The sequence below is a fragment of the Chiloscyllium plagiosum genome, chromosome 4, assembly GCF_004010195.1.
Source record: "Chiloscyllium plagiosum isolate BGI_BamShark_2017 chromosome 4, ASM401019v2, whole genome shotgun sequence".
Classification (NCBI taxonomy): domain Eukaryota; kingdom Metazoa; phylum Chordata; class Chondrichthyes; order Orectolobiformes; family Hemiscylliidae; genus Chiloscyllium; species Chiloscyllium plagiosum.
Window position 1 is genome coordinate 74,535,043 of NC_057713.1, and position 15,975 is coordinate 74,551,017.

Sequence of the window (15,975 nt, forward strand, 5' to 3'; positions counted from 1 at the left end):
TCCACCTATCGCATTTCCAACGCCCCTCCCCCAAGTCCCTCCTCCCTACCTTTTATCTTAGCCTGCTGGACACACTTTCCTCATTCCTGAAGAAGGGCTCATGCCCGAAACATCGATTCTCCTGCTCCTTGGATGCTGCCTGACCTGCTGCGCTTTTCCAGCAACACAGTTTCAGCTATTTATTCTGATATCTTCACTGGTAACAGAAAGAATTGCTGAATGATTAACAGAACAAAAAGCTGTGTTGCAAATGTTCATTCAATGGTCATAGCCACCTTTTATGCTAGTTCTGATAGTTAGTAGTTTGCTATAGAAGGGTTCTATGGACTCTGACAACCCATAGGTTGATGAGAGGCCTCCCTCACTGACTACTGGGAGTATTCCTCTTTTGGTCAACAAAAACTCAAAACTGAATCTCCAGTCTTCACTTGCCTCAGGCCTCAGGGAGGAACTCAAATCTGTTTGGTAGAAGTACAACAGGACAGTAAAATACTATTTTCAGTAAACATCCATAATAAAACCAGAAATTGTTAAATAATTAGATCAAGCAGCATCTATAATGAGAATGAGAGCATATTAATACTTCATACTTAATTTTGGAACTCAACATTTGAATACTGCCAAATATCTGAGCACTGCAAAGGTCCTGTAAAAACAGTCCAACTAAAATTTTGAGTTCAATGGTAAACCTCTAAGACAAAGAATACAATATGTCACACTAAGCTCCTATTGATACTATGAATTAATGATTCATTTTTACATTTATAATTTAACTTTTAAGAAATTAATTGCTAAATGATATAATGATTTTCTCAGGTTGTTAATGCTTTGTTGTCTATACACATCATTGGCACATAAATTATTTAACTGGACAAAGCAATTGTTAAGGCCACTATGTCCAGCCTGTGCCCATATGCTGAAGCTTCAGATTTTTGAGTTCCTGGGCCTCATTCCAAAATTGCCAATGAAGTGCAAAGATTTCTTCAATAAAGACGAGTCAAAGTTTGAACCTTTGCTCATGAATAGTGGTCCGTAGATATGTGTCATCACGCATTTGGACTGAGGAGAATGCCACAAGTTACAGTGCTGGTTGGACGCCACGACTGGAGTTGTTAGAATAGGGAACTGTAGTGATTGTAACAAGGTCGGTCTGGTGGACCTCATAGAATGAGGGGCTGTTAATCTGGTCAAATCAGGGAACCTTGACCAACAGATAAAAAGAGAAGTGTCAGACATTCTGACACTCTGCAAACTGGCTCTGAGGGAGCTGGGCTAGTGTCATGGCCTTTCCAAGTGTAAATAGCAGGTGATTTGGTGACAGGATATAGGCCTCTGTAGATTTAATTCAGTGGCAATGACAGTAAAGCATGTTCCTGACAAAACCTGTTCACAACAGTTGTCTTTGAACTGAGGTAAGCATTTCTGGCATCATGCTGTTATTTGGGAAGCTTGACTTGTTTGACTGTGCTATCAAAGACTGAGCCCAGTAGGAAAGAATGAGTTATTTTTCAGTGCAAATGAAAAGCAATGAGTAATTCTCCTGACAACTAGAGGACTCACAGCTTTTTTGGTTATTCAGAGCCTGACTTGCCCTGATGCACCAGACACTAAAACTGATGGATTTAGTTAAGGATTATTATGACCACAAGTCTCCTCTAATTCTGAGACACTATCGTTTTTATTTAGCAATTTTGACAATTGGGAATCCATATCAGGGTTTTTCACTAGGTTAAGATGACAGAGGCATATGACTTTGGTTTAACCCCAAATGAGATGATGAGATCTGTGAGATTAATGATGTGACCATGCAAAAGCGCCTACTCACTGAAGTCCAACTGGACTTCAAGCAGGCACTACAACTGGCTTTTATCATTGGAAAATTTGGCAAGTGGAGCATATGAGTAGCAGGGTAATCTGATAGAAGTGGACACTCTCACTAGCCCTTGGTAGCTGAGTTTGGGGAACACCACCTAAGTGAGGACAATTATGTGGCCACACTCAGGTGGTATCCTGAAGAGACAGAACACAACATAAGTCAGCCCACAGCAAAATCCCAAAACAAAGCCAAGCCTTGATCAAACAGTTAAAATTTCCTTTAGGATCTAAGCTGGAAAGCCATTGTAGCTGCTGTCGGTATGCTAAGTCAAGGCAGGAAAGGAGTCTTAATAGATGGAAATTGAGTAAGAAAACCCATAGGCCAGCATCCAGGGAAGTACGCACCTTGGAAAGTCCACCTATATCTGGCCTGGAGTAGTTAATTTGCTTAGCAACATCCAAATCCGAATTTATCAAAATAAATATCTGGTTAAATGGTCATCTAGTTCTAAATGCGGTTGTTATCAGCGTGGGATTTCAGTGCGACCATTTCAGTGATCACAGAAATAGTCTTTAACAAAATTTGCTTGTCTCCAACCGTCCAAGTTTATGCAAGACCTCAGCTGGACTGAGAACCTACACTGGGGAACCTTTATAAATTAAGTGTACAACTTTGGTTTTGGGCTCATGAAAAGTTGTTAGCACTGACTATAGTAAAAGTCTTGCATCCAAGCTTGATCGGGTGAAATTGGTCTAGAAAGATTCACCCATATTGGCTCAAAGATTTTCAGTTAGAAAAGTGATTCTGAGTGAAGTGTTAATTAAATACCCCAAAGTCTTTCAGGGAAGTCTAGGGAATGTCAAAGAAGCCAAGGCCATTTTGCATATTGACCAGGAAGCATTTCCACGATTTGCAAAGTCCACCCAGTGCCATTTGTCTTGCGGACAAATGAAGAGTCAGAAATCAAGGCTGGAAAGCAAAGGAATCAACAAACCAGTTCAGTTTGCGGAATGCAGCACTCCAGTCACACCAGTTTTGAAACCCGTTGGGTTGGTTCACCTTTGGGGATTTTAAACAAATGATAAACAGTTTTTTTTGCAGCTGGACAAATACCTAATATCTCGCATAGAAGTTTTATGCACAAAGTGGCAGGGTGACTGACCTTTACAAAGCTGGACATTAGCCATGCTTTCTTGGAATTGCGGTTAGATTAAGATTCCCAGAAGTATGCTACAATTAACACCCATAAGGGTTTATACCAATAAATGAGACTACCTTTTGGGATATCACCACTCTGTGCAATTTTTCAGCAGATGGTGGAGTACATTTTGCAGCGCCTACCCCATTTTGGGGTATTTATCTATGCCATTTATCTATGTGACATGCTAATAAAAGAGAAGACCAATAAAGAGCACTTAGAGAACTTGGAATAGTGCTTAGAAACTTCTCTGAGATGGTCGTATGGCTAAGAAGTGTGTGTACCAGGCATCCCAGGTGACCTACTTTAGATGACAATATTAACTCACAGGTAGCCATAGAGAGGAATGTTCAATAGAGTTTACACCCAGGACTTTGGCTAATGCAGAACTCAATTACACTCAGATAAAGAAGGAAAATCTGGCAGTCAAATTTAGAGTCAGGAAGTTCCACCAATACCTTTATGGATGTAAAGTTGTAATAATAACGGGCCACAAATCCCCACTAGGTCTATTTAAAGAGAATAAGGCAGTGCCGGCCATGTGTGTCGTTCTGTTGTAATGCGCACTTTGTTAACACCAATTCGCCGTAATGCAATTGATGAATGGGGATGCTTTTCTGAAGTGCGAACTTTTAAAATGTGTTGGCTGTAATGCAATTACAGTGCCAACACTTTAAATGCTGTTTCTAGAGTGGGATTTATCTATAACATGGGGACACAAGAATGCAACCCATCGCATTATAGAAGAACTGACTCTATGATTAGAAATTGGAATACCGTCCAGGAAGTCAAGTAGAAAATGCGGATGCACGGAGCCGCCTTTCACAGGGAGATATACCATTAGGATACCACCACTGGAACAGACTGGAATGGTCTTAAATTTCCAGTCACAGCTGACAATATCAGACTTACATGTAGAAAAATCTGGTTCTGACAAAACTGAAACAGCTAGTGTTGACAGGAGAAATAAAAGATCATCACTTTCAAAAGTGAAACCTTTCTGGATCTGGGAAGACTAGATCACAGTAGATCACAGGGGAGCAACAGTGGTTGTCCTGAGCAAAGATCACTGCTAGATGCTGGCTGAACTCCACCAGGGGTCGCCAAAATGAAGATTTTGGCAAAGTTTAGTCTCAAGCAGGCAGGGTAGTAAATAAGGTGTTTGAAACACTTGCCTTTCTTGGTCAGCACATTGAGTACAGGATTTGGGAGGTTATGTTGTGGCTGTACTTTTGGAATTAATTCTGGTCTCCGCTATAGGAATGATGTTGAGAAAATTGCAAGGGTGAAGAAAACATTTGTAAGGATGCTGTCAGGGTTGGACGGTTTGAGCTTAAAGGCAGAGGCTGAATCGGCTGGGGCTATTTTCCCTGCAGTGTCAGAGGTTGATGGGTGACCTTAAAGTATATATATATATATATATAGAAATGAGTGCTAGAGAAAGTGGTGCAGGCAGAACAATTACAACATTTAAAAAGGGATCTGGATGGGTAAATGTATAGGAAGGGTTCAGAGGGATATGGGCTAAATGCTGTCAAATGGGACTAGGATATCTGGTAAATTGGATTGAAGGGTCTGTTTCCATGCCTGGCTTGAATACATAGCCATGTTGGTGGGGCATTGCCCAGAGTGCCAACAAGGACAAAAATTACTGCCAGCAGATCCTCCACATTTGTGGGAAAAGCCAGGTAAATCCTGATTTTGGTTACACGATGACTATGCAGGTCCTTTCGTCGGCTCAATGTCCTTAGTCTTTGACGTCTGCTCAAAGTGGTTGGACACGGGAACGGTGACAGAAAAACTGCTCGTTTTTTGAGATACATGGATTCTTGGAAGTGTTGGTCACAGATAAAGGACTATTACTGACCAGCAGGGAATTTGAGTATTCCTGATGTTAGTGGGATTCAACATACAGGACACCTCTGTACCATCTATTATCCAATTGCCTGGTAGTCTTTGAAGTCAGTCTTGAACAAACAGCCTATTAGCTTCAGTAGATATCAAACTGTCAGAGTTCCTATTTTATTACAGGACCATCCCTCATGCAACTAAGAGGGATAACTCCAGCAGAGTTGCAAATGGGGAGAAGTACAAACGCGTGCTCATCAGGAATGCCAGACACTGCCAAGGGAGAAAAACAGTTTGCAATAGAGGATGAAGTTTGGTGTAAGAACCAAGGAAATGGCCCCGCACAGGTAACAGCTTTGGTCAATGCAAGGTCAAGACCAATGTTGTATAAAATTCAGGCAGGAGCAATGGTCCTAAACTAGCATGTGAACCACATGAAAGCCATGAATTTGCCAACAATGTGAGAGTAAAACATGCCCTGCTCCTCAGAATAGTTGGACATCTTGTGTGTTACACATTGCCTGTATCTGACGCAGAGTCGGAGAAACCTGGCCCAGTGTTAAAATGTTACAGGAGATGCTATAAGAAAAAGGACTGGCCTATGTCCTCAGAGTCAGAGCAGGAGGGATGTAATGATTATAATGAGATCAGTCAAGTGGATGTCACAGGAGTTCCCTGATTTGTGCCATTAATCTGATTCAATGAAGGTGCCCAGGCAGACAGATAATACAAGGACTGTCAGAAATTCTGCAAGCTGGTTCTGAGGAGTGTGACCAGTATCAAGGACTTTCCACATGTAAAAGAAGAGTGACTTGACAGGGTACTGGCCTCTGCGCAGTTATTTCAGGAACCATAATTGATTTATGGTTCGGTGTATTTCAATTTACATTGGAAATGTATGTACACTTTTTGTCCACTGTAAATGGGCCTTCTAAATCTAGGTAGGGCCTGAAAGACGGGTGGTGAGCAGACTGGTTTCAACAGAAACATACTTCAATAAATCTGTCACAACATTTACAAAAATTTCAGAGACTCTATAACACACCTAGACGGTCATATGAGTAGGATTTCAAAATATAAAACATCTTAAAAAAACTAATGAATTAGATTACTTTGATTATTGCTCTTGAAGTTCATAATGTCTGTTTTTCCTCTTGTTTAAAATGAGGACATACTCAACATGATATAGCAGATTCTTCCCTCATCAAGGATACGTAAACAGTTTCTCTCCAATTAACTTGAAGTATACAGTGTAGTAAATTGTAATATCATCAGTGATCTCTGGAAGATTATAACCATACTAAAACAAAATAAAACAGTTAATAATTCTGTATGAGCCTTATTAATTCTCTATCATTGAGGATTAACAGCAAAAATATTTAATTCAACTTTAATATGACCATGTGTGGGGGATTTGGCTTTATTCCATGAATTAGGATGAATTCCTAGAAACTAGGTTTTTTCAAGTATATCTTATGACATTTTCTAATCCTAAAATTATCCTATGACAATTTGGGGAAGGAATAATACAGATGGAATAATAAGTATCATATTCTTTTAAACAATTGAATCAATCAGCTACTGCCGCATCCTGCTGAAAGAACATGCTCCTGTCTTGGTGAAACTGGAGTTGTATCTTTCTCAAACATGAATGACAACAAGGTGCAGTCAACTATCACCTATAAGTACATTAGTGAAGTGATTAATAAAGAAATAGTCATGATATTGAAAACTTAACAAAGCTATATCCCCGACCATGACCTCAATGAGTTCCCAGGAAGTACCAGCCAATAAATTCTAGGCCTGTACTCAGTGTTTTTCCTTCCATTCACAGGGACCGCTGGAAAATCACTCACTACTGATCTACAATTTTCTAATGATTCTATATATCGTCTCTTCTCACTGAAAGGTTCTGACCAGAAAATAAACGTTAATTTATAAGTTTCACCTCTTAGCCTGAATTGTGAGAACCAGTGATCTCTTAAAAGGCTTCACACAGACAATTCTGAGCAGTGATGCAAGGGAAGAAACAATAAGATGATAAATAGTCAAATGGAAAGGTTTTCAAGAATTTTTTGGGAAGGACAGATTTGACCAAGTGGAGGAATGTTGGAGCACCACTTTAGAGTAGGCTCTGTGATCAAGGACAGAAAGAGGGAAACATGTAGAGGTAGTCAGATTTGTAAGATATCAATGCCTTTAAGAGGTTACAGACTTTGAAGATTCAAATATTTTCCTCAAAGTCAAAGTCTGAGAAGTTCATAGTTGATATACATCACTAATGTGAAAACTGATATATCATGAACTGTGTGTACACACTTTGTATGCAGGAAAATATAAAGATAGAAAAATATATACAATGCAATAGGAACACCGTCGGCAAAACCATGTCTTTTTAGTTCAAAGAGCTTAGGATATGGATCATGGACATTCACAAACATACAGATATTATAGTACCTTGACATGGTTTATAGATGGTGATGTTTTGGACAAGTTTCAGTTTATGAATGTGGGAGAAAATCTGCTTCCCTGTCCACCCATAGCATGGCCACAAAGAGCATAAGGAACCGTGTCTGCCTAAGCCACAACAGAAACTGCCCAGATTGCCTCAGTTTTGACCAAACAGGATAACTAAGACACAAGACAGCAAATAGGAGATGACTTAAGCCACTTTCAGACTAGGGAATACACATCCTGAGGTAAAAACAATGACTGCAGATGCTGGAAACCAGATTCTGGATCAGTGGTGCTGGAAGAGCACAGCAATTCAGGCAGCATCCGAGGACAGGCAAAAGTGACGTTTCGGGCAAAAGCCCTTCATCAGGAATAAAGACAGTGAGCCTGGAGCGTGGAGAGATAAGCTAGAGGAGGGTGGGGGTGGGGATAGAGTAGCATAGAGTACAATAGGTGAGTGGGGGAGGAGATGAAGGTGAGGGGATAGCCTGACAATGGACTGCATAGCCCTCAGTAAGCACAACTGCTCCCGAAGCCCTAAGGGCAGCCTCACTCCTCACACATACTGGAACTCCACAAAGGATGCTCAGACTGAAAGGCACCAAGATACCTTGCTTGTGGACTAACCACAATGGAAACCCATTGATGCCAGGATGAGAAACATTAGCACCTACTCTCTCAGAGGACTGAAATCTCCGAACTCAATCACTGACTGATTGCTGCTACCAAATTGTTGCTACCCAAAGTGCTCGCCCACTGACACCTCAGTCATCTGCTCTGCCTTTTGGGAAATAAGGCTGGGCAGGTGATGGAGGTGTCAGTGGGGGAGCACTATGGGGTTAGCGACCATAATTCTATTAGTGTTAAAATAGTGATGGAAATGGATAGACCAGATCTAAAAGTTGAAGTTCTAAATTGAGAAAGGCCAATTTTGAAGGTATTAGGCAAGAACTTTCAAAAGCTGATTGGGTGCAGATGTTCGCAGGTAAAGGGACAGCTGAAAAATGGGAAGCCTTCAGAAGTGAAGTAACGAGAGACAGTATATTCTAGTTCGGATGAAAGGAAAGGCTGGAAGGTATACGGAATGCTGGATGACTAAAGAAATTGAAGGTTTGGTTAAGAAAAAGAAAGAAGCCTATGTCAGGTAGACAGAGAGAGATTGAGTGAATCCTTAAAGAGTACATAGGCAGTAGGAGTATACTTAAGAGGGAAATCAGGAGGGCAAAAACGGGACATGAGATAAATTTGGCAAATAAAGTTATGGAGAATCCAAAGGGTTTTTACAATTACATTGAGGACAAAAGGGTAACTGGGAAGAGAATAGGGCCCCCTCAAAGATCAGAGTGTAGATTAGAGTGGTGCTGGAAAAGCACAGCAGGTCAGACAGCATCCAAGGAGCATGAAAATCGACGTTTCAAGCAAAAGCCCTTCGTCAGGAATTCCTGAAGGGCTTTTGCCCGAAACGTTGATTTGCCTGCTCCTTGGAGGCAGCCTGACATGTTGTGCTTTGCCAGCACCACTCTAATCTATACTCTGATGTCCAGCATCTGCAGTCCTCACTTTCATCCATCAAAGATCAGCAAGGCAGCCTTTGTGTGGAGCCGCAGGAAATGGGTGAGATACTAAACAAGTATTTTGCAACAGTGTTTACTGTTGAAAAGGACATGGAAGATACACAATATGGGGAAATAGATGGTGACATCTTGAAAAATGTCCAGATTACAGAGGAGGAAGTGCTGGATGTCTTGAAACACATAAAAGTGGATAAATCCCCAGGACCTGATCAAATGTACTCGAGAACTCTGTGGAAGCTAGGGACCTGATTGCTGGGCCTTGCCCAGGTATTTGTATCGTCGATAGTCACAGGCAAGGTGCCAGAAGTCTGAAGGTCGGCTAATGTGATTCCACTGTTTAAGAAAGGTGATAAGGACAAGCCAGGGAACTACAGACCAGCGAGCCTGACACTGATGGTGAGCAAGTTGTTGGAGGGAATCCTGATGACAGGATGCAGATGTATTTGGAAAAGCAAGGACTGATTAGGGATAGTCACATGGCTTTGTGCATGGGAAATCATGTCTCACAAACTCGAATGAGCTTTTTGAAGAAGTAACAAAGAAGATTGATGAGGGCAGAGCAGTAGGCATGATCTATATGGATTTCAGTAAGGCGTTCAACAAGGTTTCTCATGGGAGCCTGGTTAACAAGGTTAAACCTCATGGAATACAGGGAGAACTACCCATTTGGATACAAACTGGCTCAAATGTAGAAGACAAAGGTGGTGGTGGTAGAGGACTGCTTTTCAGACTGGAGGCCTGCGACCAGTGGAGTGCCACCAAGATCGATGTTGGGTCCACTACTTTTCATCATTTATATAAATTATTTGGATGTGAGCATAAGAAGTATAGTTAGTAACTTTACAGATGACACCAAAATTGGAGGTGTAGTGGACAGCGGAGAAGGTTACCTCAGATTACAATGGGATCTTGATCAGAAGAGCCAATGGGCTGAAGAGTGGCAGATGGAATTTGATTTAGATAAATGCAAGGTGCTGCATTTTGGGAAAGCAAATCTTAGCAGGACTTACACTTAGTGGTAAGGTACCTGGGAGTTTTGCTGAACAAAGAGACCTTGAAGTGCAGGCTCATAGCTCCTTGAAAGTGGAGTCGCAGGTAGATAGGATAGTGAAGAAGGCGTATGGTATGCTTTCCTTTATTGGTCTGAGCATTAAGTGTAGGAGTTGGGAGGTCATGTTGCGGCTGTACAGGACATTGGTTAGGCCACGTTTGGAATATTGGGTGCAATTCTGGTCTTCTTCCTATTGGAAAGATGTTGTGAAACTTGAAAGGGTTCAGAAAAGATTTGCAAGGATGTTGCCAGGGTTGGAGGATTTGAGCTAAATGGAGAGGTTGAATAGGCTGGGGCTGTTTTCCTTGAGCGTAGGATGATGATGGGTGACCTTATAGATGTTTATAAAATCATGAGGGGTATCGATAGGATAAATAGACAAGTCTTTTCTCTGGGGTGGGGGAGTCCAGAACTAGAGGGCATAGGTTTAAGCTGAGAGGAGAAATATATAAAAGAGACCTCAGGGGGATCTTTTTCACGTAGAGGGTGGTACGTGTATGGAATGAGCTGCCAGAAGGAAGTGGTGGAGGCTAGTAAAATTGCAACATTTAAAAGGCATCTGGATGGGTGTATGAATAGGAAGGGTTTGGAGGGATATGAGTCAGGTGGATTGGGTTGGAATATCTGGTCGGCATGGACAAGTTGCACCGAAGGATCTGTTTCCATGCTATACATCTCTATGACTCTATGTCACTAATAATAAACAGTTTTCACCCAATCTGCGCTTGTGTTCTGTTCAATTGGGCTCAATTCTCCGACAATGAAGATATACACAAATGTATGAATTTGGAGCAGGAATAGGCCATTGGCTCCTGCTCTGCCACTGAATAAGATATCATAGCTGATTCAATCCCTCCACATTCCTATCTAACTCACCGTACCACCCCTCCAAAACCTTTCATTCACTTGCTTATCAAGAATCTAACCAATGACATTGGTTAGGCCACTTTTAGAATACTGCATTCAATTCAGGTCTCCCTTCTGTAGGAAACTTGAAAGGGATTAGAAAATATTTTTTTAAGGATGTTGCCAAGGTTGGAGGGTTTCAGCTATTGGGAAAGGCTGAATAGGCTGGGGCTTTTATCCCCTGGAGTATCAAAGGATGAAGGATAACCTTATTGAGGTTTATAAAATCATGAGGAGCATGGGCAGGATGAATAGTCAAGGTCATTTCCCCACGGTAGGGGAGTCCAAAACTAGAGGGCACAAGTTTAAGGTGAGAGGGTAGAGATTTAAAAGGGACCTAATGGGTAACATTTTACACATACGTGTATGGAATGTGCTTTCAGGAGGTAGTGGAGGCTGGTACAATTACAACATTTAAAAAGCACCTGGATGGGTATATGAATAGGAAGGGTTTAGAGGGATATGGGACAAATGCTGACAAATCAGACTAGATCAATGTAGAATATCTCATCGGTATAGACAAGTTGGACTGGTAGGTCTGTTTCCATGCTGTACATTTATATGACTTTGATCTAACTTCCAAAGCCTTAAAAATAAGTCAAAGACCTTGTTTCCACTGTCTTGAGGAAGACAGTTCCAAAGATTCTCAACCTCAAAGAAAATATTTTTAACTTTTTTCTCATTTGTGCTACCCTTAATTTTACAGTGACCCCTAGTTTGAGAACCATAGGAGTATTCTGATAGAAGTAATTCAATTTTTGTGCATATGGATTGCAAACCCTCAATGGTGAATGATATCATTTTTGAATTACTGTTTTTATATATGTTTTTATAGTATCAGCTGCACAACTCCAGTGATTTAAGGTAAAAAGTTTGCATCCTTAAATCGGAACCCTCTTAAAGCACTGGCATCACTCCGTCCTAATTGTACTTATAAAGGTACAATATAATCAAAAGAAATGGACAACTTTTTACAAGAGATCAAAATGGAAAACACAATTAGGATGAAGACAATTTAAACTCTTAGATTTTGCACTCATTCTCAAATGTCTATTTGTGACATAAAGGTCTCACGCTACTGAATCAAGGAAACACAATTTTATCTCTAAGTGGATGGGTTCTCAGCAAGATAAAATCAGCTTCCTCATATTGAGAGATATGGAAATAAGTGAAGTATGTTTTTAACTCATAATCAGGACATAAAGCCAGTCAACATATTTCAGTCATTTGAAGCCAAATTGGTACAATTAGTACACATATGAATGAAAATGAAAAACTAGGGTGGTTACAACACAGCCATTATACATCAAAAGTTTTACATACAAGTACCAAGTTGAAAAAAAGTTGTCATTGATTAGTGTTGTTATATAAAAGAAAACAAAATTTTATGATTATTCAAAACATATATGTTTTAAGAAAATATCCATTTCATGAATTGTTGTTAATTTACAGTCACGATAACAAGGATCTTGGCTATTTAAATTGACGATGCACAAAATTAGCAAGACGTCCAAGGAATTAAGTCAGCCGCTGACCTAAAAGAAGTTTGACTGTGATGTTATCTTATGTTAAGTAACAGACATGTCCACCATAGTGTTAATTATATGTGCCTAAGTATTAGTACTTGTGATTGACCTCGTGCAATAAATATCAATATTAGCCTCCTTGCAGCTTTGAGGCCGTGGAATATGATTCTTACAGTTGAATGAAATTTGTTTGTCACCAAGTAATTTGTATACATTAAGAGCAACATTCCTCAATATGCTTTTGCTTTGCACAAATCATGATTGACTTAAATAAGATTTTCTTCTTCTGAAATAAAGGTTGAAAGTCTTATTGACTCACCATATTTTTCCAGTGTTTCTGAAAATCTCTGTAGGATTGAAATGGACAATGTGGTGGAATTTCATGGCTGATGCTGACAATTTGCCCTTTCTTCATACTACATTTTGAAAAAAAGTGAAAGTCTGAACATACAAAATAATGTATTTACTTTGTGTGGATTATCAATAAACACTTGAGAACTGATCAAGGGAAAAGACAGGTCATTTGCCACACAACAAGGAGAGCTGGAGAAATGACTGTATACCTCATCTTTCGCTCGAGTGTACTCTGGGTTGGGCTTAACTTTTCTACAAGGATAAGGCTATTTGTGGGGAGCACAGCACCTCTGAAGTGGTCAATGATATACATTTTCACTTACATTCTTATTAGGGAGAGTGTGACTGATGGCATAAAGTTAGTTCAGAAATTGTGACTGCAACAATTATCAACAATTTCTGCAAATGTCCATCCAGTTCACTGACACTCGTTGGGGAAGGAAATCTGCTATCCTGCGTGTCCTACATGTAACTTCAAGCCCACAGCAATGTGGCCATCTCCCAACTGTGCTCTTAAATGGCCTGAAAGGTTACTCAATTCAGGGTGTATTTAAGAAGGGTAATAGTGTCACTCATATCTCAGAAAATGATCAGAAAAAGTTTACCCAGAACCTTCAGACTAAGCTGATGTTATGAGCTCTATATTAAGTTCTCCTGACCTGTAACTTTTTCACAAGCTTGACTCCTGAAATACAGGAGTCCTAGCCTGACATCTTTTGTATTATCCACATTGATAATTACATTCATTTCTGGAGAATGGAAAACATTTATCATGGTACTCACCTTTCTTTTGAAACATTCAGTTATTTGCTCAAACGATAATTTCATTACAATTTACTCATTTTACCAGTGGTAAAAATATGCTGTGTCAATGTTATTACCAATCAATTAACTCAAATAATAGACATGCATAATTTAGTTGAAAATGCTAATTTAATTTGTATTCTCCCCTTCAATTTTCCATTCAATGAATATTTAGGATATACATTGTACAGTTTTAATGAGCAAAATATTTAAAATTCTAAAATGATGCAGATAAGAAAGGAGTCATTTGGCCCATTTCTTTGAAACAGTTAGAATCATAAAACTCCTACAGTGTGAAAGCAGGCCTTTCGGCCCATCAAGTCAACATTGACTCTCCAAACAGCATCCCACCCAGACTCACCCCTCCCCTGTAACCCTGCATTTCCCATAGCTAACCCACATCCCTGGACACTATGGGCAATTTAGCATGACTAATCCACCTAATCTGCACATCTTTCGACTATGGGAGGAAATCGGAGCACCCAGAGGAAACCGACACAGACACAGGGAGAATGTGCAAACTCCACACAGACAGTCGCCTGAGGCTGGAATTGAATTACGTCCCTAGCACTGTGCAGCAGCAGTGCTAACCACTAAGCCACCTTGCTGCTCCATTGCTCAATTACTCCCACTTGCTGCTCTGCTTCCATAGTTCCATGAAACTATAGAAAGTTACTATTAAATTTGCTATGACCATGCTTTCAGACAATGTAATCTAGATCACAATTACTCTCTATTTAAAAAAAGTCTCTACTTCTTTTATCTATTATGTTATCCAGCAGAACATAAACCAATGTTTTGTAAAGATTCAGATTAAATTATTTGATTTTGTGTTCAATGCTCCTATTAATAAACACAAAACCCATATGTCCATAATAATTTTTCCTGCCATCTTCAAAGATTTGTTCTCAATACATCCAATATTTTACTACTCCTGCAGACCTTTTATTCTTCTTCAGAATTAAATGCCATAATAGACTATTTTGACTACAAATATGACCAAGCTTTGGGGACAACAAATAGAAATAATGCTAATGTGATGTAAAGTTGATTTTGTATAATTCTTCAGCAAAGATTACCTGGGCAACACATAGCACCATTTACTTGAAATGAAATGCTTTGGAATTACAGCAACTTTCCTGTTGTAGAAACTCTTCAACACTCCTGCTGATATGTCAAAGTCTTCAACCTATGAATTATGGGAAAATATTTTTAATAACCAGTTATGCACAATATGCAAGTTCATCTCCAACAATATTGCATGGGCAGTCAAGATAAAGTATAACTGAAGAAAATAGAGCTATGTGGATAGAACAGGCAAACACGACAAGCTGACTGCTTCATGACAGACTTGACAGGCGAAATACCTCCTGAGTTGTAAATGACACTATACCTCAGGACATGAAGTCATCCAAAAGTGGCCAGCTCCTGCTGACTGCAGATCTCTTTCTTATCCATGCTTGTTGGGATCCGTCCTGTCAACTGTAGTAAAGGTCTTTCAAGGGTGGATCTGGATTACCGTACTGTCAGAGCTATATGGTCTTATGAAGCTTCTCTTTCAGATACAATATCTAATAATATGCTGAGTTCTTTGTTTAAACCATGGGATTTTAATCATCCAAAATCTGATGCTGCATGAGCTTTTTCAAAAACTCCTCACTATAATTGCACCGCAACTTCCCAATTTTCCCAATGTTTCTCTTCATCCATACTACCGTAACAAGGTTTCTGCAATAAATTTGTTCAAAAGTTCCTTTATTCTCCAAATGGAGGCTCGTGGCAAAGTTGGAAGAGTTGCTCCACAAATGAATCAATCAAATAAGTGCTAATTTCTATACAAGAAAGTTCTGGATTAGAGTGGTGCTGGAAAAGCACAGCAGTTCAGGCAGCATCCGAGGAGCAGGAAAATCGATATTTCGGGCAAAAAGCCTTTCATCAGGAATACAAGCAGACATTCCTGAAGGGTGGAGAGATAAATGAGAGGAGGGTGGGGGAGGGGAGAAAGTAGCATAGAGTACAATAGGTGAGTGGGGGTGTGGATGAAGGTGATAGGTAAAAGAGGAGGGTAGAGTGGATAGGTGGAAAGGAAGATAGGCAGGTAGGATAAGTCATGGGGACAGTGCTGAGCTGGAAGTTTGGAACTGGGGTGAGGTGGGGGAAGGGAAATGAGGAAATTGGTGAAGTCCACATCGATGCCCTGGGGTTGAAATGTTCCGAGGCGGAAGATGAGGTGTTCTTCCTCCAGGCGTCGGGTGGTGAGGGAGCAGTGGTGAAGGAGGCCCAGGATCTCCATGTCCTCGGCTGAATGGGAGACGGAGTTGAAATATTGGGCCACAGGGCAGTGTGGTTGATTGTTGCGGGTGTCCCAGAGATGTTTCCTAAAGCGCTCTGCTAGGAGGCGTCCAGCCTCCCCAATGTAGAGGAGACCGCATCGGGAGCAACGG

General features: G+C 40.4%; 1 protein-coding gene across 1 annotated transcript in view; it reads right to left on the reverse strand.

The window, feature by feature from the left end:
* The window catches only part of LOC122549483 (uncharacterized protein C18orf63-like), an 81,074-nt gene that overhangs the window by 26,097 nt on the left and 39,002 nt on the right, over positions 1-15,975 (reverse strand). The window contains exons 6-8 of the mRNA XM_043689343.1: positions 14,611-14,720; positions 12,693-12,789; positions 6,077-6,162 (exon numbers count right to left, since the gene is read on the reverse strand). Coding sequence (XP_043545278.1) covers positions 6,077-6,162; positions 12,693-12,789; positions 14,611-14,720 — 293 coding nt within the window. The remainder of the gene's footprint in view (positions 1-6,076; positions 6,163-12,692; positions 12,790-14,610; positions 14,721-15,975) is intronic.